This window comes from Psittacula echo (genome assembly GCF_963264785.1).
Source record: "Psittacula echo genome assembly, chromosome: Z".
Lineage (NCBI taxonomy): Eukaryota > Metazoa > Chordata > Aves > Psittaciformes > Psittacidae > Psittacula > Psittacula echo.
Genome location: NC_137742.1, coordinates 40,493,872 through 40,521,048, shown reverse-complemented (window position 1 = coordinate 40,521,048; position 27,177 = coordinate 40,493,872). Strand labels below are relative to the sequence as shown.

At 35.5% G+C, this 27,177-nt stretch overlaps 1 protein-coding gene across 2 annotated transcripts in view; it reads right to left on the bottom strand.

Annotated features, from left to right (window-relative positions):
• The window catches only part of TRPM3 (transient receptor potential cation channel subfamily M member 3), a gene marked incomplete at both ends in the record, with an annotated part of 379,891 nt that overhangs the window by 120,139 nt on the left and 232,575 nt on the right, over positions 1 to 27,177 (bottom strand). For both annotated transcript variants that reach the window (XM_080637491.1, XM_080637492.1), the window contains 3 exons: positions 932 to 1,145; positions 8,596 to 8,800; positions 9,486 to 9,565. In XM_080637491.1, coding sequence (XP_080493617.1) covers positions 932 to 1,145; positions 8,596 to 8,800; positions 9,486 to 9,565 — 499 coding nt within the window. The remainder of the gene's footprint in view (positions 1 to 931; positions 1,146 to 8,595; positions 8,801 to 9,485; positions 9,566 to 27,177) is intronic.

The following is a 27,177-nucleotide window of genomic DNA, read 5'->3' as shown; positions in this document are numbered from 1 at the left end:
TGCACTAAATTTAATGTCTGATAGAGTGATTACAATATTTTCCATAGACAATAAGAAGATACAGTCTGTGTAATTAGCAAATTAATAAATTGTAGCCTTGTTACTGCAGCAAATGAGAATAACATTCTCACAAGAATCTACAAGTACCTGTCCCAGCTCAAAACTTTTTGCATTTATCTCTAGCAGAACTGTTTGACTTTCCCCTGAATCTGTCCTCCTTTCTGCCTCTTCCAGGGAGGGTAACTGGGAAGCCACTGCTCAACCTTTTCTATCTGGGGAACCATATTTTGCAGCTTATTCCCAAAACCTTCATGCTTTCTCCCAGCAGAGCTGGGCCAGCTGCTATCTTGGGTCACAAGGACACCCATCTGGGATGTTACAGATGTTCTTTGAGTACAAATGGTGAAGTTATTGTTCCTGCTGCAGGGGCAATAGAAAAAAAAGGTCGAGCTGTCTACAAGAAAGGAGAAAAGAAATAGTGATACTTATTCACAATAAAGTTTTCTACCACATCCACAACACAGAATCTTTCTTCTTTTCATGTTTCAGATCATCTTATAAGATAAAATAAAGGTCTTTTCTGGATTAGGGTTTTCCATTTTATGTAATAAGAGTTCAACTACAGTTTCTCATTAGTAGTTCCTCCCTGTAGCTTACTGTTATAAAGTCTTCACTGGCAATATACTAATATAATTGTCTTACAGGAGGCTTTATTTTCAGCTCCCCAGTGTGTTTTTCATGCTTTAGCAAACTTTTTATTCTCTGGCAGTTCTCAGGCTAGTATGAACTTGACATTTTCCTTGTTTGCACATAGTACAGCCAACACTAATAAAATAAAACACAGAATGGCTTCTTAATCTCATCAGTCCTGATTTTTTTCTGTGATGAACTCCTAGAAGCCACTCTGCTTTCATTTCAATGGTGCTGTTACCTGTGTTTACTCCTCCAGTGAATATCCACGCTCCAGTTGTCATAGCAGCCTTAATGAGGCCTTTTCCAAAGACTTGCTTGAGTTTTGGCTGAAGTTCAAAATTCTGAAGGCCCCCGTGCACAGAGATGAGAAGTTTAGGGAGCTCAAGCTGCCACTCTTTGGTCATCAGATGCAGAAGAAGGTCAGGCTTTGTGTCAAAAGACACACGTACATACTGCAGGAATAAGGGCAGTAGTGAAAGAAAGAAAGATTGGTTACACACATGATGTATGCAAATGGATCACTGAATAAAGGCAACCTTTATGACAGAAACACTAATTTCATGATTTTTCCAAAGTTATGAAAGTAGGCAACTAGGAATCATGGAATACCTGCAATTCATATGCTGGACAGTTTTTTTTTTTATTTAGTTATTGACTGTTTCAATATGCTTAGCAATGCTTGAAAGATGTCTTTAACTTATGGATCCAAAAGCTGGAGCAAAAATTTAAGTGGTTGACCTAGGTAGTCAAGAGTCACAACTGTGCATTCACTTGTATCTGATTTTCAGATTAACAAGTCAAACTCTCCAAAGGTAGGAAATAGCTGAAAAAAAATTGGTTGTTCAAGCACAGGTAAATTTAAACTGAGCAAGACTTCTGAACAGGTACTTGTCAGATGAACAACTGAAGAATGGTTTGTATAGATTCCTGAATTTGCCTAACAAGGTACAGCACCAGAAAGTGCTATGGAACACATTTACACATTTGCATCTCTTGGCTTTTCTCTGTACATCTGTAGCATTTTCCCCAAGGTAGATCACGCCCATCTGTACGATCTCAAAGATAACAATTGTCTTCGGAATTTCTACATTATTAGCGTGTCGCATATACCTGTCTTCCTGACAAGCCTTTCTACTTGGGCTCCTTCTCCTGCTCTTTCTGTTGCTGATGTATGGTTTCACAAAGCCCGTGACAGAACAGATGATACTTTTTTGAATTTTAGTTACATAGCAGATATGTGCCATAGCAGGATAAAATTCTCTCTATAGCTGTTAAGATCTGGAAGGACCCTTTTAATTGAACAAAATAGGTTACAGAAAGCCAGTCATCTGTCAAGCTTCTGATTGAACCAATGCATATAGAGATACTTCAGCAGTCCTTCCCTTCATGGGTTGTCAGCACAGCCAACAGGCAGATAACACAGGCATCTTTGCCTTCAGTCAGAGAAATCCCTAGTTCTAGCTTATTTATTGTAACATGCCAGGTAGTTTAATATCCATATATATTATGTAATCATTTTGTCCCTCTTTAACATCATCAGTATTTATTTCTTGCCAAGCGATTGTTATTTTTTAGTAAATCATATGACAGCAAAGTGAACTCCTTTCCGGTTGAGTGAGAAATAAGGACTTGACTTTTCCAGAAGATATTGCTGATAGGTTTCTTCGCAAGAATGGGTTATTGCACTGTTAATAGCTGTTCTTAACATTTCTGGAAGCAGAAGCCTGTTTGGGAAAACAGTCACAGAGAAGCAAGGGGGGCACAGCCAGACTGAAAGCTGAGCAAGAAGTTCGGAATGCATATTCAACCCAGTGAATCAATAATGTCCTGTGTGAGCACCCATGCAACTTTATAACAGCTAATGGACAAAGAACATACAATATTCAGGTCTGGCAAGACCATTCTGTAACCTTGAGCTTATAGACACAGTAACTGCATCCTCAGCAGTTATCCATTCAATTTTCTGTGTGGAAGTTGAGAAAAACCTTGCATGGCACCTGATCCCACCGACCACATGGTGAAGCTAACAATTTTGGTTAGGATTGGAGGGCTGTCAAAGTTTCAACACATTAGCGGAGTTTTCCGGAGACTGATTCTTACTCCTTTTGCCCTGCCCTTAAGGAAGAGCTGAGGTTGCAAAGGGCAATCCTTTGTTATCACTGCAGGCATTAATTGGTAGACAACATCCCTCAGGGGGCCTACCTGAAATCTTTGCTGATCAAACTATGTGGATTACATTTTGGGATCACTGGTAACTTACTCTGTTTCATGGTGAAGACAGACTGTGAATTTTAAGAAGATAATTAAAGTGAAATCATATTAATAGTGACAATACAAATTTGATGAAAAGAGAGGCTACTGCATCATCCAGAATGGTATTAAGATGAAGGCATAAAATGGCATCAGATGTGTATTATCTAATCCAGCCAGCATTTTTTTTTATTCGTTAGCACTGTTCTATACCCCAGAATGTGTGACTTCCCTGACCCTACCTTCTTAAGCCTATGTATTAATTTTATTATCTACCAAGATGTCTGGATTTCAATAACTAAAATCTATATAGTGAATCACAAAGTTAGAACTATTTTCTTACATTTATTTGAAATGTAGCCATCTTGAATTGCAAACAACTACTTGTTCTTTATACTGCAGGCAATCCCCCTCTATGCTTATAAGAATTAATTTTACTTTATAAAGAGTAAATTTAAGCAAAAATAAATCTGAGAGTTCTTTTCATGGAAATTAGAATTTAAATCATCATGGATAAACTTTACTGTTTTAGAAGGACAGTGGCACAAAATGTCATTTTCCTCCTGTGCATAAACCTCAATTTTTATGACTGTCTAATCCACTTTTTGCTCTTACACAGTTTATTTTCAGATTGGTACGCTTGGGGTGACTCTTTTGCTGTTACTTAATATGTAAACTAGTAAGTACAAAATAATTCTTTTGTATCACTTTCAAAGTATGCATTAAATTAAAAAGAATCACTTCTAACATTGGTTTTATCCGTATTAAAAATTAATTTTTTCAATCTTGTGGCAGAATATCTGGCATTTTAATTTTTGTTTAGAATATTAATGAGTATTTCTGCAGTACCTGATTTCTTTTACTGCAGCCTCCAGAGGCAGATTTAATATGTAAATATAAATATAAGCTAAACAACAGCTTTGTTATCCTGAAATTCCATGTCAGGTGTATTTGTCAGCTGTAGAAATGATTAGTTCTAATGCCAAACGATGCAATCCCTTCTCTATGGGAGTGGTGCATGGCTAGGGTTCAAGAGTTTAGTTGTTATATGTCAGCAAAGCAGGGCAAGATAGGAGGCAAAAGTACTGTTTTAACCACAAAACTTACAGACTGACCTGACACATCAGGATAATGCTCTGAAATGATAAATCATCATGTTCAAGCTGTCATGCCTCTCTGAACCCTAAACAGAAGTAGTCAGCAAGGGCGTCATTTGATGTCAACAGTTGTTTTACTTTTTTTCACTGTTTTTCTAAAACATAACTGTTTCCATCATCAACCAAACAGCCAGATGCTTGCAAGTTGGAATCCACTGCCCTAGGGAAAAGTCAAAGTTCCTGAGCTGCAAAGAGAATGTACTCTGTTACTCAGGTACAGCTGTCTCATTAAAGTACATGGTGAATGACTGCAGATGATGGTATCAGTGAATAAAATAGAAAAGATTAATAATTTTATTGTATTTCTTCAAAGAAAATATCTTCAGGGAACATTCTGTGATCTGCAGTCTAAGGTTGCTCCTTTGTTTCTCTCTGAAGCATGCAGGTGCTGGGTAGCTATTTCACCTACCTTAATTAAGATTCCATCACTGCAGACTCTTCAAGCTAAAGAATGATTCCCTTAAAGTATGACTTTCACAAAAAAAATAACGCTGATGTAATTCTCACAGAGTTCAACAGAAAAACTGTCATCTAGACAAACTGGACTGGTTCTTTTCCCCTTTGTCTCCAATGCCATCTTTAAAATTCCTTAAATGTTCTTTAAGTGTTAATTTACTATGAGAAAAACAGTATTTGCTGCATTTTTCATGGTTCACGCAAGTTACAGGATTGCCTTTTTTTATTTCAAAAGCACTGATAGCTTTTAAGCTCCTTTTAACAGTTTTGATAACAATGATTTTTTTTAAAGCAGAAATATACCTTTTTATATGGCTGATTTCTAAATATCCTTAATAAATCATAAAGTTATGAGGATCTGAATATTAGAAAGTCTACAAAACTTTTAATGTACAATGGAATTGTACTGATGTTCATTCATGTTTCATGTACCGTAAGAAAGCTTAGGCATCTAACACTGAATTTAGTTTCTTCTACAGCTGCAAACATATGTAAATGCAAACAGAAAAACTGTTAAACATTTCTGAAACATTAATGGGATGAGCCTCTTTTAAAGAAAATAAGAGCTTGATAGAGATCTAAAATCAAGTGTTGATGCTGGGTCATTTGTGGTTAGATGAAGACTGAAAGGCCCCTTAGTAAACCTATCTTGTTTACCAGTGTTATCTGATGTCAGCTACCTAGTTCTATATAATCTGCTGCATCCTCAGCTATTCACATTATTGATTTAAGTAGCCTAGTGCTGCCTCACTGAAGATATTTTAACTACTTTAACGAGTTGTATTAGCAAAATTCATGCTGCTTGAGAATTTTTGTTTTATGTGGCTGTGGGAAGGAAATTAATGGCACAGTGAGTTCTATTGACAATATGCAAGCCTGCATTATCTTTTCTATTTTGGTCCAAATCCACATGTTCTATTATAATTTCAGTATGATTTTCATTTTCACAGCAAAAATACCACTGTTAACAGTCTGGTGGCAACTGATATAATATTCTATCACTGCCCTTGTAGCTTGCAAATACACATGCAAAGTATACGTATTATCAAATTTGCACATATATTATTAAGATAAAATTTTGTTACTTCCAATGGAAGAAACAATTATCTGTCAGTCTTACACACACTAATCTTATTAACTACCAGTTTCCCAATTATAAATCTGAGTTTTTCATTAATAAATCCCACCTAACACCTTATAACCTGACTCAGAAATAATTACCAATTTTGCTGTAAGCACAGATCAAGATAATAGTACTCAGTTCTGTTTCCCTTGCTAAATAATTTTCATGTGTGGGCATCCAGTTCAGTAAATAAATTAAGGAACAGGTGGCGAATTTTATGCCAAATTCTTCCCCTGTGGATTTTCTTGATGTAGGTCAGCTTAAAAAATCTTGTTGCTTTTAGAGTTATTTCATTACCTAGTAGGCACAATATTAATCTACCATGATTGTCAGAAAAAATCAGCTCCTATGCTATAGTGATATTTGATATCCAATTGCAAGAAAAAAAACAAGTAGCATATTTTTAGAAAATACACATGTCCATGTATCATGCTTCCTTGCTTCTCTGCTTTTGAGTTTGAAGATATACTGACTGAACAAGAATGTTCCCAAGATTTATTATGTACTTGTTCCTTTTTCCAAGCCTTAATTTTTAAGATAATTTAAAAGCTCATTTTTCTCTTCTCTGCTGGCAAAATTGGTTGGTTGCTTTTACTGAGAAAACTATTGCCTTTCACAGAAAGCTTTTCATTTGGCAAGTTGTATTTATTGTGGGAAAGGCCTTGTACCCAGTAAATTCAGAGATAGGAGACTCATTCTTTCTACTGATAAAACTGCAACAAATAGTTAGGCAGCTCTTTGACTATAATCTACCCTAAAATAATGTTCTGAGCTGGAAATACGACCATAAGAACACCTTCATACTGTTTCCAGTAACAAACACACCATAGTATAAAAAGCTCTTTATTTTGTTTCCACTTGAAAAAAAAAATGCACAATTACTAGTTATGCAAAACTCCTTGTTTGTGTTTTTGTCAAATGAGAGATACTTTTCGCATTGGCAGTGTCCAAGCAGGACACGAATTAAAGAGATATTTAGTGAATTGTTTAATTTGAAGCACTTTTCCTACCAGAGGGATAACTGAATTTCTGGAGCTTTGATAGACTTATTTAATTAATGAAGAAATTGGTTGTTCTCATTTTTCAGGTGGGATTCAACAACTAAGAACAGATGGCAGAAGCAACTATCTTTCTGATTCTAGTACTGTCAAAATAAACTCAGGGGTTTTCCAGCAATAAATGTTTTGTCCGTATTGATCTCTAAGTCTTAGATTTTTAACCGCTTTTTGTTTTCTATTTTTCTAAATTCTTCATGATTTCACTCCTGACTGCACTCTGTGACAAGATTTTTCTTTCCCTCATGTTGACTTCCAATTTCATCTCCACAGTTTCACTCCAAGTATTTTTTTTTTCAGCACACAGCATATACTTTGGAGCATCTCCTGTTGTCTTATGCCACTGTGCTAGGACACCAAAATCCCAACAAAGAACAGAAATCCTCTACAGAAATTGGTATCAACAGCTTTCCTAAACCCTTCATCATTTCTTGGCTGCCCAAGACTCTTCTGGTCTGGGGAGAGCCGTTTATTGCTTTATAATGATCTTCAACATGACTCAAAAAGCTCTAGCGATTACCCTTTTTCATAAAGACAGATTTAATGTGAAGTATCCATATATGATTAATAGCATGATGGCTACTACATCTCTGAATATTACTCAGTTTTGGTGAAATCATTCTGTTTTGTTCCTACTCCTTGTGAAGATACCAACAAGGAGTGGGAACGGTTTGGTTCATTTCAGTGCTGAGGGAGGTGTCAATTTATTCACACTAAGCAAATGTTATTTACTGCATTAGAGTCTCTCTCTAGCAATGGCTTTGAAGATTTTTAGATGACTAGTTAGCAACAGAACATAAGGTGCCTGTGATACTCCCAGACAAATGACCTAATTTTCTATCTTTTCTTGGTGCAAAAGTGTTTTCTGGTTTCTATCAAAACAAGCCTTCCATCTGGGTGAACAGAACTGTCCATTTAAGTAATCATTCCATCTCCAGCACCTATGTAGCCATCCTGAGAAAAATATTTGGCTCTTGCTAGCACAGTGCCTGAGTTTTGTATTATCTGTAATCCATCTATTACCATGACAGATCTGAGAGACCTCTTGGGAAGGATTCAGGCAAGGAAGATGGTACTGGGTTGCTGGGCAGGTTATTCTGTGCTGCACACAGAGGGTCTGTTTCTGCCCTTACTGCTGTTCAAAGCAGTGGCTTGGCCACAGTCTACTAGGTATGCACTCATTCATTCCCTAAGTCCCAGGTTAGAAGAGATACTTCCTTTCATGTAATGGCACATAGAATCAAAACATGAGTGGATTAGTGTGGGTGGTGGAAACATCTCTCCACCTTAGTGAAGCAATGCCTTCAGATTAATATACTTCGGCACAGCTCCACAGCATTATATTATGATTAAGTGGCTTGCCACTAATCTGTGGCAGAATAGTGATTTCCCAGTTCCTAGCTTAGACACTTATTGGGCCTCTTATTTCATTGAGAGATGAACCAGTAAGTCTAACTAGTCTATCCTCCAATATATGTCTGAAGAAACGTTAAAATAAATTTGGTATAATTTATAATTTATAATAAATTTATCAGTCTTGCAGACAAAGCCAGCAATGGGAAACCATAGTTGAATTCTAAAATTACTCAGAAAAAGAGGGAAAGCTAACCACTGGAAGAAAATTGAGATAGCAGCACATGAGCATGTCTTCAGTCTTCATAAAGGTAGCCCCTCTTATGCTGCACTCCAGCTTTTGCAGTTAATTCTGTTCAGCAATTCTTTGGCACATGATACATAAAAACATATGTTACTGTCTTACACTAAGTAATACTTTAAAATGAAGTTAATAAAGAATGCTGTTGATTCTTTGTGAACGACTTTTTCAAACTAGCAGCATTATTTAAGAGAAAAACGTGGTTACCATGGCTTTATTGGAATGGCCTCCTCCTTGGAACTCAATGGTTCCAAAAGCATCCGTTGGGCTGAGCTGTGTGTGCTTGCTGATGGACCACTTCTCCGACTGGATGTCATTGCGAGTAAGCCTGCTTTCATTTTTCTCATTTTGAATAACAGAGATGCTTGGAGTCAGTCCAACATGTTGACCTATTAGACGCCCACAGCAACACCTACGACATTAAACAAACAGAAAACTTCAGTCATGTGCATGTATGAACAGAACAGAGAAACAATCTTAAATGGCCTACCACTCTTTAAACAAAAGCCAAAACCTTTTCAACTCTGCTGATCAGTTTCTTGCTATATGAACTTCTGCTTGTGGAAGCAACATACTACCTTTTCCTTCTACGATCTTGTTTACTTTGGACTTTCCTTTATTTCAATAAGATCATTTGTTCTAAAAATGCACAAAAGGTAACACTTTCTACTGTCTTCAGCTGACATAAGGCCAAATAAACAGTTTTTGCATGGAATTGCATTTTAAATTGGTAGTTCACTGCAATTATTTTCTTTTGACAGTCTTGTGTGTCATGCATCCAGTTTAAGTAAATACTCAAGCCACTGTATACTGAACTAAGAAGATAAGGAAATCAAACATAGATACTGAACTGATCCACCTTTGATTTCTTTGTTGTTTTTTTGTTTTTTTGTTTTTTTTTTTTTAAATTAGGGTGAAATAAGTTTTGAACTGACACTACTGTGTCTCTAGGAATCCATCACTCCAGATGTAATTCCACCACCTTCTGACCAAGTCTTTACAAACTATTTATCTTCATATACATATATATGAATACATATGTATATACATTTTCTTGCAACTGACTTTCATTTTTCATACAAGTAGAATGCAATTACCTATGGGGGTCTTTGGTGCTGGGTATGATATGAACACATTCTCTCTTGTAAAATGCTCTTTCTATCCATGATTTCTGTGCCTAAAAAAAAAAGGAAATACCATGAGCAATGTTTGCTTATTAAACACATTTCCTAGTACAACTGAAGAGACTCTTCAAACATAAAACTTCACAGATTTTGCAGATATGCAGTACACGTTCTGTACAGAGCAAACGCTTTCCATTAGAACTGCAGTTCCCTTCTAGAGTTAAGCACCCAACAAAAACTCTTAAAATTGTTTTCATATTCACTAGCCAGATGACTTTGATGCTGCTTGTCATCTATTGGCTGATAACAAGAATCACTGGAGAAGAATTGATTCAAACCGCAAAGCTTTCTGCATCGAAAAAGCACACCTATTCACTGAAAATACTTAAACAAATCTGTTTCCCTTCTAGTGATGAAACTAAGTCAACTCTAATTAAAAAAAAAAATCCTAGAAATTAGAAAATAAAGATCTCACAATAAAACTTTTGATACCATAATATCAAAGAACTGAGAGTGCTGTTTAACATGGAGCCAGAAAATAGTTTCACAGGTGGACGTGTTAATGAAAAAAAAAAAAAAGAAAGAAAAATTATCTGTTTCTGAAACCGGGCACAACAAACTTTGATACGTTAAGAGTCAGATGACCAGCTGATGTAAAACCTCTAAAACTGACTGAGTTCGATGCAGCTACACTCCATATCTTCTCCCACATATTCGCAGGAAATCAAGTTGTTTTTCTCAACATAGTCTTAATTTTTGGATACAAAGAGACCTTCTTTAAAAGAAAGATGGGTAGGAAAGAAAGAAAAAGAAAATCCCAAAACAACAAAAGAGACTTTCAGAGTTCTGAATTCTTTTTAGTTACCTAGATAGTTCTCACTCCATAAAATACGACTTCTGGCAAGCTCTTTAAAAGATTTCCCCAGATAAAACTCAATTATTTCATTTAATAAGGATACAAGTTGAAACTTTCAATTAAAAAATCATTTCAAACAGGTAAATTTTGGAGAATGTATTTACATAATAAAATTACCTGTTTAATTGCACAGCATAAATGGCACTACAAAATATGAACTATGACAAAGTTAACTGAAAGTTAAGTAACATGAAATGAGCTTTGGATAATTTAAAGAAAACCTGAGCATCTTTCCTCAGAAAATAGGAAAATGCCTTTATAACATTGCCTAATGTTACCTTTTACTATGTAAGGTTAGATAGTAATGTATTTATTACCCTTACCAACTAAAGTTACCTTATTAAGTATCTACTGTTACCTTGTCAAATGAATCTTCATCCTGTTTTTCATGTTTAAACCCAGAAACCTAGCACAAATTATGAAAAACCATAATAAGAATTTCTAGCTACATTCATTACTTATCACTCTGAGGACATAAAAATTTACTCTTCTACCTTTTTCATTGAACATAATCCCTTACTGGATCTAGTAGTCACTCCTGTAACATAACAAGATTTTATCTTTGCTTTACTTGTATTTTTATTTGAAATATTTGCTAGACTTCATGTTTTGTAGGAATGGCAGACACCCTAACATGACTTTTACAGTCAGGAAAAAGAAAAGTCTATTAAAAACATTAAATAGAACTGCAGGCAATAATCATCATCAATCATTATCAACATCATCTTTACAATATTTTATATTATGCTGTCAAATCACCTTAGAAGTCTAGTGTATCATTTAGTAATTTGTCAACTTAGTAGTCTTTTCAGGCAAAAAAAGGCTTTTTATAGCCTAACTTTCTAGAACCGTCAAGGCATTCAGAGTGAACTTTGTGAACTTCATTTGACCCTCTTACTGCAGAGCTTTTGAAGCTAAACTACATGGGGAAAATTAGGCTTTTTCTTTTTGTTGACTGTGTAGGGAAAGAAAGGAAGTTACAATTATCCTGGTATTGCAGTGCTAACATTTGAAATCACATACTTTACTGTATGCACCATATAGTCTTGAAACTTCTCCTCTTCAAGCTTCCAGAGAATACAAACTTTCTTTATTACCTTAAGAACACACACTGATAAGCAGCAGCAGATTTATGAATCCCCTTTGGTGTGTGTGTATATACATATATACATATATAAACTGTATATATATACACACAGTAATAAAAAAAGGAACACACAGACAAAACTGTATATATTTACACACAGGCAAAAAAGGAACACTTATAGAATAATGCCAGTTTTACCTGCATGCTTGTTTAACACTAACCACATGCCTGCAACAACATCCTTTATCTTCTCTAGGAAACACGAAAATTTTTTAGAATATAATTTTTCTTCAGAATATCCAAAATCAGCTCCTACTGCAAAGCTCACATAGCATATGATTATCATTTATGTTGTCAAGACTCCCTAAAAATATCCTTGATTAAATTCCATAAATTTTGCATACTTTTCTGCAGTCAATTTACTTTGGTGAATTTACTTACTACGTAGACCTAATATATCTTTCCTAAAGATGGCCAGTAATTCAATTTCTCTAAGCCTCAAGATCCATTACAAAAAGGTGCCATAACAGATGCTTCACTAAAACATTTTTTTCTTTAGGTATACAAGCACACTTTCAAAACACAAGAAACTCACATTTAAAATTTGTTTTCCTACTCTTTTTCATATTGTCTTTGTAAGTAGAAAAGAAATCCAGCTACATTAAATATAATAACTTGCATTTGAATTTTCATCATACTTTTTCAAATGTAGTACTGCAAAAGTAATAGTCTGATTTAAGAAGACCTTTGTTCACATCAGGAAAAAAGATCTTCCAGCTTTTATATCTCAAAAAATATACTCTCCAACCTGACAGAATCATAATGCCAAAATATATGATTTACTCTTTTCATAATTCCTTGCCCTTCCAAACTAAAAAGAAAGCATCTGGTTTCACTGCCCAATGACATTATCTTTCTGTGACACAGATAATTTGAAATGAATGTTCAGAGGTATAGAAATTATGTTACTTGTCCTAGAGTCTTCGTAACAAAATTAGAATAACTTGTGGAAATCAACACATTCAAGACAAAACAGTCTGCATTAAAGTCTTGTTTATAACGTGAATTAATAAAGTAGCAAAATATTTAGAAAAAACGTAGCAAAGTATTTTTAAGAATAGTGGAGCAATAAGCTTATCTTTTCTTATTTCATAAAAACTCCTTTTGCGTTAATTCTTAAAACAACGTAAATCCTACAATGAATTAATAAAGTAAATGCCATACTTACATTAGGATTTAGTTTACTTATAGCATAGATCTGTACATTAAGTCTCTCTCTTTATTGACCTAACTGCAAAATCCCACCAAGAACATTTTTCTCCCTCTTTTTTACCTGAGCATCAAACTTGGTGTTTAAGTCTGTCTGGAGCAAACTCTGCTGTCCATATTTCCCTGTTGCTGGTCATTGCTAATAACACATTTGTGACTGCCCCCTGAACAAGGCACTCAGTCCATTCGCAGCGCAGAGATGTGAGAGAGACCGAAGCCCTTGTGTCCATTAGTTGCTTGGAATGTGCTGCTGTGGGATTAGCCTCATTAAGGGTTTGGTGGACGCATACCCGAGCCTCACAACATCACTTGGTTTGAACATCTAATCTGATGCCAAAAGAAAAACAAATCCTCTGAGAGCTTGGATTTAACTGGCACAAGCCTTGATGGGCTTTTTTTCCTCCTCTTCTTTCCCTCCTAGAAAGTGAGCTTGCGAAAGTGTGATAAGGTGCTCTGAGTTCTTAAATTCAATCCAGGAAAACAAATCCTTCAAAAGAAACAGTGTACTAAGCTGGAAAGAACCTGAGCACACAAGAGAGGTTGCTAATCCCCAAAGAATGAAACCACTGTGTTTCTTGGGTAACAGCAAGAAATCTATGCACAGTTGAAATATATTGCAATTCATCAACAATGCCATTTTTCCAGAGAAGCTGGGGCTTCTTGTTGTTTCTCAACACGGTTGCTGTACTGTAGTGAATGTAACTTTTCAGAAAGTCATAAACATAAATCTTTGTCTTTCAGAGACAAGCAACTGCATTGTTTTCAGCTTAATTGAAAGTTAGTAACTTAAAACGCAACTTGAATGTTTACAAATTTGGAGACTACTTCTTTACTGTACCATCTTGATATCACCACTGAAGAATAACCTTTCCCCATAAACAGCACTTGAAGTTTTTCATTACATAGCAAATATGTATGTGTTCAAATACTTACTTCAGGAGTTTTCCAAATATAAAATATTTTATTTCAGATGAATTCCTCTCTACTCCTACATATGCATACATACCCTCCTTTCCTTTTCAATAAGGTTGCATGTAACGCATGGAAAATATGCTGTTTACCCTTGGCACTTATCTATACACAAGCACTAAATTATTCTGCATGTACTTTAGCCCTGACGGGCTAGGATGGGCAAGACTCAGCATATGCATTAACTTCTAAACTTCTTATACCATAGCACATGTTGAGAAGCTTCTGCTAGGCTGGTTGATCCATGAGATTATTTTTCTTTTTTGGTTCATTGCAGTTTTGTGTAAAATACATACACATATTTTTTATGCAAATTATGTATGAGGTATGTACATACATTCTGTCTGCATATATATGTGTATATATATTCTTTTCCAGCAAAGCTGTGGGATTTCTCTACCACACAGTTCAGAGCAACAGAGATCATGTGCACATCTTGTGAAATCTCTTTAGCACAGGATCAGACCAAAGACGGTTGGTGGAGAACAGCAAATGCAGAGAAAGTTGCAGTGCCAAGAGAGCAGCCTGTAAACAGCTCAATGAGGCAAACAATATGACTGGGGAGTCAGCAAGAAAAGGCTGATTGCATGTTAACACAAGGGAATTTGGTTTGTTTGAGAGGGTGGAGAAAGAGTGAGAGGAAGAAAAAGATTTCACATGACGGAGATAACAGAGTAAAAATCCAAATCTGACTTTGAAGTGAAACTTCAGTACTTGGACTTGACAAGATTTTAAAGATTGCTCCAGGATTCGGGTTTCAGCTTGCAAAGTAACATGGGCTGAAGCCACATCTTTCACCCTGATACATCAGCACAAGAAACAACATGTATTTATTCATATTCACCTGGTGTCACTGTGAAGGATGTTTCACAAACAGGGACTTCGGCAGAGCTGGCATATGCCATGGATGCCACGGGAAATTACAACTGTCTTTGCCATAGCTTATTTGAAGATGTGTTAATGTTATGACAATGAAAGTGTCATAACATACTAGTGCCATAAAGTAAAAGAGTAACTAAAAACCAACCAATAAGCAGAGACAGCTGGGTTTTTTTCAATAGGATGCAACTGCAATATAGTGCTTTCAGAGAGGTGGGTGCTGCACATAAAACAATACAAACCTACACACTACTTACATTTTCAACACAGCTCACTGTTAATGAAAAACTCTCAAACAGCAGTTAGCAATGAGCTCAGTACTGACTCCTCATAGAACAGGAGAGCTAGTATTAAAAATTAATCAAGAACAGAATTTTTTCAGGAACATAAATTCTTGCCGATTTCAACACGTTATGTAGCTGGGATGCTTAACTGCTGACCTCTGAATTAACATTATTTTAAATGAAGCACCAGGAGTGACAATTTTAGAAACCTTCATTTCAGTGGCAGAGCTGAACTGGAGGCAGTTCTCACTCTCTGCTTCCCAACTTTATCTGCAAGAAATAACTAGATTATAAAATAGATTTCACTGGGACATGAAAGGTATTGTTAAAAGCATTTCTCTACTTTGCAGTGAGGCAGAACAGCTGGGCAGGCAATGGAGTATTACTGAAACAAATTACAGATAGGATTTTCAAAAAGCATCTGGTGACTAAACTACATCAGTGCAATTGCAAGATTATGAGATTAGCGTTTCTCAATCAAAAGGGCACTTTTGCAAATCCCCCTGTCTCCAAGTAAAGACCCTCCATCTGTAAGCTGATATAGCTAGATTAGTACAAAAGATAACAGTGCTTCAATATAACCTTATTACTAGGTGTGTGCAAGCCAAATTTCTACCTCTTTGATTTTCAGTGTTGCCCAATTATAAGCACTACAAGCGCTTTTATGTCTTGCTTAAAACATTAGGAATTGAGCTCTCTGGACATTAAGACAGGGACCACTAGGCTGTCCCAAAAGGTTTCATTTTCTAACAGACACTTACTACTAATAGCATCTTAGAGGCTCATCATCAGGCCTTTATCCACTGGAGCTGTACTTCTGCAGGTTTGTTCTTCTAATTGATTTCCCAAATACTTTCGCATCAAAGTTGTTCCAAGAACAATGTTGAATTGTCTTGAAATGCAAATTGTATTCAGTACAGAGTAGGAGGGCATAGAATGCAGCATTATTACTAGAGCATATTACAGAAATTATATGTTAGCATTGTTTACCAGAAGTAATTTTTATATTGCACTTGGAAGAAAGAGTAATATAAAAATAATCAGAAACTTTCCACTCCATAGTTTAGGATTTTAAGCATTATAGTTGTTACTTTTCTTACTGCAATGTAATGAAATTGTGTATCTCTGCTAATGCTGCCATGCAAATTTGTATTTATGCTTTATGTATTTTTAAAACATATAGAACAAGCACACGTGAACAGTCATTATTATCCATGCTATTGATAAATTAACTGGAAACCTTAACAGACATTCCAAGAAGAATTGGTGTAGACATTCAGGCTCTTACAGATCTCCTCAAGACCAGTATAAGTGCAAGGGAATAAAGTTTCCCTATTTCCTTCTTATGGATACTGGCATATGACGAGTAGAATGAAGCCTATTGACTTAATTTATGATGCTTATTTAGAGAATATTTATGATTTCACCAAATCTGCTGTGAGGTTAAAGTTGTTTAAGTAAGTAAATAAACCTTTTCCAGTGGGAAAGCCCTACTTTAACAAATGATGGGTTCACCTAGCCCATTTTTCTTCTCTCTACAAGTGCCATAAATAGGTGCTAGAGAAAAGGAAAAATATGTCAAATCTATATAATGTTTTTTTCCTAACTTTCTCAGCTAGGAACCAATTTCCACTTATAGAATTTATAGAATATTATAGAACATTAGAATATTATACATAGAATATATATATATATATAAAACTATAGAACACTGTGATTTCTATGTGCTCTGTTAGCCTCCATGGGCTTTCCCCAAAAAATTGCCTGCTGATTTCATGCTGATGAACATCCTTCTCCCCACTGTTAGGGAATTAGTTTCTTTTGTATATTTTGAATGTGACTCCTTATACTTCCCATGATCTTTACTGGCAGAGGCAACGAACAATCAATTGCCATCTATCCTTTTCATGCCACGCATGGTTTTCAAACACATTCTTAATTATATTTTTCCCCCAGATTAAGCATTTACCAAGTATTCCCTTCCATACCTTTTATCATCCTTGCTGCCCTTCCCAAACCTTTTCTAGTTTATTTGATTGTTCCTTCTGGGAGGAACCAGAACTGTGCACCAAAGGTGAAATACAGACAGAATGACATACACTGTTTTGGTATCTACTCCTTTCCTAATAATTTCTAAGAAAAATGACTTGGTTTACTTGAACAACACTGCTGACCACTGTGGTAACTCCACAGAAGTATCTAGTGTAACCCCAATATTCCAGTCCAGTGTAGCAATGAATTTATAATACTAATTGTAAAGGACAGCTATGAAAATCCAGCTGTTTTAATGAAAATCTGAGAGAACAGTGATACACTTATATGAAGTTCTAATTTATGTCAAAAGTAGTTAAACAAATCATAATGAAACATGGTATCACAGAAGTCTATAGCTGCACATATATAACTGGAAAGTATACAGGAAATATTTTTCTGTAATTAATCCCTGGCACACTATTTGGTTTTTATAACAGTAAACTTGGTTCTGGCTTCTAAAAAAAAGTGTAAGGCTATTCCTAATTCCTCAAATTAAGGAAAGAAAATAACATTCACATTAAGACAGATCTCATCGATTTCTAACAAAAAATCATGAAGTTAAACTGCACACATAGGAGTTTTACACTGACTCTAATTTTGGTCTGAAACTACTTGATTCCTAAATTACTCATTCTACTCCACAAATGTATGACAACTGTAACATTGTCTGCTCTTTCTTTCGAATGAGGTGGTTTTGCTAGCCATTATGTGGGTGCTGAGTCGATGAAGCAATTGAAATTAAATTGTACGTAACTGTACGAAGTGGCCTGAAGAAATGGGGATTTCAGACGTTCCTCAAGCCTAAACATTCAAATGGACCAATTATATGCAACTGTTCACATTTCACTTCATCTTCCAGTGCTGCAGTTACTCACAAGCCCCTCTTGAGCCTGCTGCATAATGCAGCCCCTCAAGAGGCATTCTTTGCTAGAATACCTTGGTTGAGGTCCTGTTTCCAACACCCTCTAGTCTTCCTCCAGACACTGTTATGGAGAAATGGAACAAGAGAAGAGACAGTTACAAGAGATGAGACAAAATTTCTGATCAGCTCTTTTGTCTCTTTTGTCTTCTTTGATGTGACAAAGAAGTCGAAAGAAAAGCACCTCTCACATCATTGAGCAGCACAGTCCAATGTAGCTGTGATGCTTCTTAAGTTTACTGTGTCATAAGCAGAAATTCTTAACTCTCTTTTTTTTTACTGGCATTTCAGAACAATGTGAATTTGAATTATATAAGCCTGTACTGTTCAGAACTGATAATATCAGTTGTTTGATATGGAATAAACTAACAGCACTTTGCTTTCTTCTAATGACAATCACACTACCCAGGTTGTGGATACTGGAATGAAACATATTAAGATTTCTGATTATGTCACATCATTAAGCAGAGAGGGTAAAGTAGAATTTGTATTATGAACTTAAATAGTGTTGTTAAATCTTCCTATGTGATTTGAAACCAGTTCAATTTTTTCTAAATCCTAGTATCTCTTTGCACTAATAAAGTAGACTTTAGCGGCAACTAAGAGAGATCTGGAAGCAGGTATTATCACAGAATCATAGAATTATGGAATGGTTTGGGTTGTAAGGGACCTTACAGATCACAGAATCACAGAATCCCGAGGGTTGGAAGGGACCTCAAAAGATCATCTAGTTCCAACCCCCTGCCATGGGCAGGGGTACCTTCCACTAGAACCTGCTGCTCAAAGCTCAGTCTAACCTGGCCTTGAACACTGTCAGGGATGGGCCAACCACAGCTTCACTTGGCAACCTGTGCCAGTGTCTCACCACCCTCACAGTAAAGAATTTCTTCCTAGTATCTAATCTAAACCTACACTCTTTCAGTTTATCCTATCACTACATGCCCTTATAAAAAGTGTTGCATTCTTTTAAGTCTTCATAGCTGCACCTTTTTACAGGCTCAGAGAAAATTGTAAATGTACCTATTCTTTGTACATAGCCCAGTCTGACACACCAACATCCCATATGAAGCAGGGATAAAATATTGTGGGAACATTTAATCCTACTTTTTTGTATGTTTTTTTTTTTTTTTTTTATTCACCAATGGAAATTCATCTATATGGTGTGCATTGTAAATAGGGAAAAAAGCTAGCTTTTTAAGTTTACTATGAGATATGCTTGACTAATGTGGCATTTTTTTAGTTATTCAAGGTTTTTAGACAAAATTGAACATATACTGTTCAAGTTTCCCATTTTTGTCTGAAAGTATAACTGTGTAGAGTAGTGGAACTTCACTGCAGAAGTAGCAGGACAGAGATTTTTTCAAGGAAAGGAACTACAAAAGATACATTTCAGAAAATGCAAGGTCAGGTAATCACTAAATATACAACACATGAAGAAATAATTAGAAACTGCAGAGATAAAAAAATTACCTTAGAATTCCAAGCATAAATTGAAAGAAACTTGCTCATTGTGGATGATTTCCCCATATAGGTATATATTTTCTCCCCCTTCTTGCAGTAACAATATAAATTCCATGCCTATTGTTCCAAATCTGTCAACAGCTTCATAAACAGACCACTTGTGAAGAATTTCTTAACTCATTATATAAAATTGCAAACTCCTGCCAAATCAAATGATCACTATTGGGATGGAGAGAGACAGAAGAATGTGGGAGCAGTAATCATAGTTGACTGGTTCACACGATAGGGCATAGTAATACTCCAAAGACAGCACAGAGAACATGCATCAATCACTTTCAGTACGGAAGAAAAAAGTGCCAATATTTTCAAGAGCCAATAAAACTTATAAATGTGTCTTCTTTTTATGGGGAATCTGGCATGATTAACATGGTAATGTGAAATAAATTTTGTAGTTTCTTCCCCTTTTATATCCAGCCCTGGTTAAAAAAATTCTTTAGGTATTTGAAAGGACACCAGAATCAGGCGTGGGAAAGAGACTGAAAATGCAGTGCTTGAGTCACATTAAGACTTGAAAACTCTTGTGCACAGCAGACATCCCCAGAGGGCTGAAATCATTACAACACTCAGCACAGACTTTCTGAGAAACCATTATTATGGGACAGCAATCTCTAATAAACCATGGTTTACTCTAACTCACTGAACTCTGGCACTAACTTAATCCTGCTCTAGTCCAGAGAACAATATGGCAGAACCCATGGAATATTCTTCACAGCACAGCTGCAAGGCATGTCCTCCACTGTGATGAGGTATTACCAACAGAGATTACCCACTTAAAAGGTTTTTCTGCATATCACACACAGAGAGCACTAATCAAAACAAAACATGGGACTAAAACAGGGGTTCCAGGCCATGCCAGATGGAGCACTTGCTCCCCAGATTTTGGTAAAATTTCAGTCAGGATCTCTAAGCTATTCTTGTAAATAGCTTCTATCTTCCTGTGAGATTCATCAGCATGGAAGCTAGGACGGGGACCCTTTTGGACAACCCTTGCTAACTTCATGATATAAAATACAAGTACTAAAGTATACAGATTCTGTCTATATGTAGCTGTTTAATTTATTTTCCTATAACCTGCATTTCTTACTTTTCTTTTCCCAGTACTTTATGCACCAGATTTTACTAATTTCTGCCCTAGGAAACATCAAATAACAGAGGGATACTTTTTAGGCGTGTGTCAAGCCCCATGTATCATTTAGAATATGATAGCCAGATTGTGGTATTGACAAGAGTGCTTTGAACATTAGCTTGTTTATGTATGTTCTTGCGGTGAGATAGCGGACATATTCTGAATGAGGTTACAACAATATTTCTTTCTCTTGCTTTCCTTTCAAATGGCATTATAATGAAGAGCTCCAATATTTTTTGTTCAGATGTCATTTTTTAATTATGTGATCTGTTGTCACCTTTCAGTGATATGTTGAATTGAAGCCAAATGTCCTACCTTAGCTAACACTTAAAGGGAGGAATTTAATAAATTATGCCAGTGATATACCACTAGAAACTAAATTGAGTAAAATTCTATAAAGCCTTGATAGTGATGTCAAATAGAGCTAAGGAAAACATTTCCCAGCAGATTAGGTCAAAATAGGTATTTTTACTTTGATTCACAGCTGATTTTCACCAAACATGAAGGTGGGTTGAGGAAGTAATGACAAGTGTTAGGCTTCAGAGCTTACGTGCAAGCCACAGCTATTACTCTGACTTTACTACTAAGTGAGAACAGGAAAGCATTCAGGCATGTAATGCATCACAAAAGGTAAATGTTTTCTTTTCAATTTTGTTTCTTGTACCTGTCCCCCATGACTGGTGGGAAACAAAAACAAGAGGCACTTTCAGGGAGAAGCTGGAGGCACTACTGAGGTGGACAGGGGAAGACAGAGCTGCCCTCTGGCCTCCGCAGCCAGAAGTACGGCAGCTCTTTACCCCCAAACCCCACTTTAGAATGTTTGGATCCTCCCATACAACCACATGAACAGCTATTCCTCTCCTCCCAGAGCAGACCTCTCTTCTCTGACTTGTCTGTCACAACGCAATGGAAAATATCAGAGAAAGTCTTGTGCTGCCTGATAGGTCTTCTCCAATGCAACACTTAGTGGCTTTTGTTGGGGAGGGGGAAGGCAGAAAAATCTTTTATTCATCAAGAACATCATGTGGCCAGTTGCTTTAACAAACACATACCAAATCCAAAGTATGGATCTTACAAACTTATTTATGAGAAAGGAAATTTGCTCCCTGCTGTAACAGCTACATTTCTTTTAGAAACACTTCTATGAAGTTTGGCATTACAGTATTTTATTTCTTAGGGATTTTGGCATTAAAATATTTTGGCATTATTAGAATCTAGGATTGGCTGTAGAGTTAGCTTTTTTTATTTTTCCTGTTAAGTACCCAGAGATTGATGTCATTTGATTTTCCTGAAAAATAATATCCACATTTCAGCTGTCCATCTAATGCAATGTTTCAGTCTAGGAATACAGAAATAAGAAAAACACAACCGAAGTATAGCCTAATGATTAAATTCATGAATTAATCAGAAGTATAGTAATACCTTATAAATACCTTTTATAAAGAAAGGTATTTACAAAATAAAATATAAATACCTTTAAAAATATGGTTTTATTGTAATACCTTCAGCATGTTTGCATAACTGTGAGTGAAAAAGTCAAAAACATCTAGAGAATATTTATGAAGCCACTGGAGTGAATGATCAATCTGAAACACTGTCAGATAAACCCTGATTCAGATATCGTGAACAGTACAAGAAACTGGTCTTATGAACTTTTCTTATGTTTTGAACATACAACGTTGTCATTGCATTGGGGGAAGTGTGTGTTATTGTTTAATGATGCATGCAGCACATTAAAAATGTTATAGTTCAGCAAATCTAAAATACTTAAACAGTCAGTCCCTAGTAGAGCTACGAAGATTTTGTACCTCTACTTTTAGATATATTTCTTCACTGAATGTTATAGCATTATGTGAGTCTATAATTCAAAGAAAAAAAAGGTTCAGATAATTTTCTGACCTACGCTGCTGCATCAATGCAAAAATCAGTCATGCAAAACCTGGAAGCATATTTGTTGTTTCTGATCTTATTTAGCCCGTAATAATTCCATGTCATGAACGTATCCGTCAGGGTCAAGACACAATGTATTATTATTTTATGCCAAGGAATTTGCAAATTTGCATTATCTTTCTAATATTTTTGACTCAGAATCATAGCTATACTTGAGAACTTGAAGACTTTGCACACTACAGTGCTTTTCATACAGGTTGTATGCTTTAGTGTTGATCACTGCTCCTTTACTCTCTCTCCTTCACAATAAAACATTGCTTTTTCCTGTCAACAGTGTTTACTTATTAAATTTCAATTAAGAAATAAAGACTAGTGCTATCAACTCACAGGTATGTGCTTCCTTAATTGACCAAGGAAGTTGATTATAATCAATCATATTCAATGCAATCATTACTCCAAGTGTTTTCAAGTGACCCAAGTGTGACTGTAAAAGCAAAAATATTTTTTTCCAAGATGTGCAATAAATGGCAAGTGTTTTTTGCTTTTTTGGGGGGTTTTTTTGGTGTGGTTTTTTTTTTTTTTTTTTCACACATTAATCCATTATTCCTGTTTTCTCTCTGATGTTTAGTCTTAACCATGTGGCTTAAATGGAAATAAACACATACTATTCTATTAAGAAAGAGCCACCAAATATGATGTTACAAAATTTAACTGAATCACAGGCTAAGTAAAGAAGAAAATCACAGAAAATATAAATTAAGTGTTTCAAGTGTTTCTTGTTTGATTTGAAAAAAGGGTCTTACTTTAGAAGGACTGTTGAAAGAAAATCAGCTAGTATCTTAGTCCCAGAAAATTTGAAACTTGGTTCGATGTGTTAAATTCCTCAAGCAAAAGACATGATATAGAAACTCAAGCAGGATTTTAATTTTAAATTCTTGTGTTAGAAATAATTTTAAAGGTGATTGTATTAGAATTTATATTAACCATGATGTGTAGCAAAACATAATTCTGAGCTATGCTATATATAATTGCAAATATTGCACTGTATTTTCCATCCAATTTTAATTTATGGATTTAGCATTGCTTTATGTTTGAAAGCTTTAATGAAAGGCTTGCTTTCAGTTTATTCTGGATTTGACTTAACAAGACTATTAAACCAATCCTACAGTTTCATTTCTTATCCTTGAATTACTACCAGGATTATAATTTTATAGTGAACATGGGTGGGCCTCATCCTGCAAATTGTTCTGTATGGGCAACCCACAGAATTATGACTTTGGAAAATGTGAAGGACTGAAGCCCATCAATGAGGAAAACAAGTCCCATGCTTTCACGTTGCTACCATACTTCCTTTTGCTTTTAGCCACAACAGTTAGCTGATTGGGTGTACTGGTTTCATGTATCAGCTGCCAAAAATGATCTCAACAAGAAAATTATATTGCCAGTGCATGGTTCTTCACATGCAATAACTCTTGCAGATGTACATATACATACATAAGCATAAAATACAATTGGGGTGGAGGATCTCCACTATACTAATCTGGAAATAAATGGTAAGCATGAATGCAGCAGGTGAAACCTTGGAAACAGACTTTGACTCATGGGTAAAATGTTGTAAACTTTCTCACTCTCTGTACTTGAGCCTTGTATCTCATTCTTCCCCCAAATTTGAAATGAATAGTCCTGATGATAAAGGCTGTTGATGGCTGATACCCATCTGCAAAGGATGAAGCTTAAAATTTTTGTACCATTACAGGAAACTACCTGGCAAGCCACTGGGAAGACATTTGAATATGAACTCAGGAAGAGAGCTGTCTCTACTTTTTGGTAGATCTTATCCTCTGTTTTTACCTCCAGTATCTCATAAAACATTTTCATGTGAATAGACACATTTTGAGGAACAACCTTCTATGAAGTAATGAAGTACGTTCTATAGGTTAAACATTTTTCTCCCTCAAAAAGGCTAAGTGACTTCCTTAAACAACTCGTGACCAGTTCCAAGTTACAAGCTCAAGGTAACGTGCATTGCTATGACTTGCGCTATCAGCTGGCCAGTCTGGGTAGTCACAGGTGACTCATTTTACTTGGAAAGGTATACAAGAGAAAGTAGATTTGTGATGTAGTGTAAAACACTAACACTGCTGGTATGAGGAGTACAATTACCACCCTATCATCCCAAAAGGCTGAGGTGGAGTTCAGTGCTGCTGAGGGATCAGACAGGACTGGCAAAACTGTCAGTTTTACAGTTACTCATATTACTCATATGTAATAAATTCACTGATCGCAAAGTTGGAATTTGAGTCTCTAGACACGAAGTTATTGATGTGAACATTTCTAATAGTTTCAATTGTCTTTTTGAGGTTTGTTAATTACTTCTTTTTTTAACTTTTGCCTGCTCTGAAACTTGCGCTTAGACCTGCAGTGGCATAAGTCAGAACCCGACCATGTCTGAAGACCCTTATTCCTTGTGCTGAACCTACTTTGGAAAGCATGATGGTACAGGCCTTTCATTAAATACAAATCAAATACCATCTATTAAAAACAATTCAGTGCTAAAAATAATAATCTTGAAATTTACAAGGTTATTCAAGTCTATTTACAAACAAACACACATTATGACTGATTATTAAAAACACAGTGCTCTCCAGCACTATAAGTTGAGTGCAGCTTACAATGTTCCAGAGGATTCTGGAAGGAATTAAACACAGAAATTACGTCAAACTAGAGCTTCTGAGTTTAGTGAACACAGTACAGAGGTGGAAAAAATGCAACTGAGGAGCTTAGTCTTACTATTTGCAAAGTTGTACGGTGGGGGTCATTCACAGGGAGGGCATGTAAGCAGCTATAAATTACTTTCTTGTTTTGACTTGACTTTGAAGTAAGGATTTTAACGCAATTTTTTAAAATATGTGGTTTTGAATATGCTAGATATTAAAATCAGACATTAGTGATGGGAAAAAGCCCAAAACACCAAACACCTATTGTTTAGAAGAGGCTTGAGCGATTTCTCCTTTTTTTTTTTTTTTTTTTTTTTTTTTTTTTTTTTTTTTTTTTGTTGGTTTTAAATCTCCCGGAATTCGATTACACAGCACATTCCATCTATCTGCCACAGCAGGACCCTTTATCAGGACTTGCTGATTACTACTTATTCATTGTTTCAGTGTGAGCCCCTGAAGGATTTCAGTTAATACAGATTAGTACCTTTATTAAACTGTGGTTAATTGAAGCCTCTGAGCTCTGCTAAATATTGTTCAGTGAAGTGGATTAGTTGTTTTAATTTGTTGCTCTCTTTCACAAAAACAAACCACTGAGAGAAATAATTACCTTTTCCATTGGGCTACTGAGGGTGACGTTACTATAGGGCTTATGTATTTTAAACTGGCAGTTTTCTAACTTACAGAGATGCTTATGGTTCAGCAAAGTCAGAAACTGATTTGATCCCAATAGTACTCTTTTGGAATGGTTTAATTGTAAAAAAGAATAAATTAAGGCCACCATCAAGAATGCCTTCTAAAATGTATGAGTAAAATCTGGCACTGTTTTTTCTGATCAGAAAGAAAGAAAGAAAGAGAAAAACCATACATGCTGGAACATATTAAATTCTTATTTAAAATTTAATTGTTTTCATAAGGGTTTCGGTAAATAGTTTTTTATCTGGCTTTATTCCCTGTTGAACATCAATACTAAGAAAGATTACAAAAACTTAAGGAATAATCCTATACTCACTGCAGCTAGTGACTCACTGAAGAGTGCTTTATTAAAAGATTGTTTGGAAACTTACAGAACGAAAATATGTGCCCCATTGTTTTTCACTGTTGCCTTCTTAGGGGATGATAATTTAAGATTTAATTAAAAATAATGGGTCATATGAATTTTAATGTTTTAGTTTGTGACTGATTTACACTGGCAATTCTTTGTTCAAAGTAAAAAAAAATCAGTAAGACTTGAAAAAGAGGATTATAAGAAAAAAAAAATTCACCAAAACCAACTAAAACACTTGGAAAAATACCTCTGTGTCTATGAGAGAGATGTGATAACAAAATGGCCCCTGGTTTTTTGCCCAGCATAAGAATTCCTGCTAAACTAAAAGGGCTAGTGAGGAAAGTCTCAGTTCAGAGTCATACCTCCGATTGCTCATTCAACATAGAGCTCTAGTCATCTTTGAAAACTGCTAAGAGTGAAATAAGGTTGCTGTGGGGGCTGCATACAACAGATACAGTCTATATAACCATACCAGCTGCACCCCAGTGGGTTTCTGGCTAGGGTGAAAGATGTTCACTGTCAACTGAAGATATGAATAAGTACACTGAATTTATTACTAGATAGAATTAATAATTATTACATTATTAGAGACTTAAACTATACTATGTTTCCCATATTCAAAATAATTCAAAGTAAGTAACCTTGTTATGGCAAGATGGGTTTACCAGCATAAAGTTTCATTATTTATTCTAAGAACAGTTTAGTCTATATTCCATGAATAAGACACTTCATACCAAGCATAACTAAAAATAATTAAAAAGAAAGACAAGTTGTACTAGGAATTAATGACATTTTGCACTACTGTTTAGCCAAACTGTAGAGTAGGAAATACACATTGTAGTAGAGATGACGTAAGTGAATTTCAGAAGGAAAGAATATCCAAATTTTAGTTTTATCTTTTAAAATAACATTAGGTAAAGACTGCATTTAGCTAAACTTTACTTTTAGTTTCTGACAGGCAAAGCCACCGAAATTAGTGGTATAGCATCAATAAAATGCAGAGATGAAA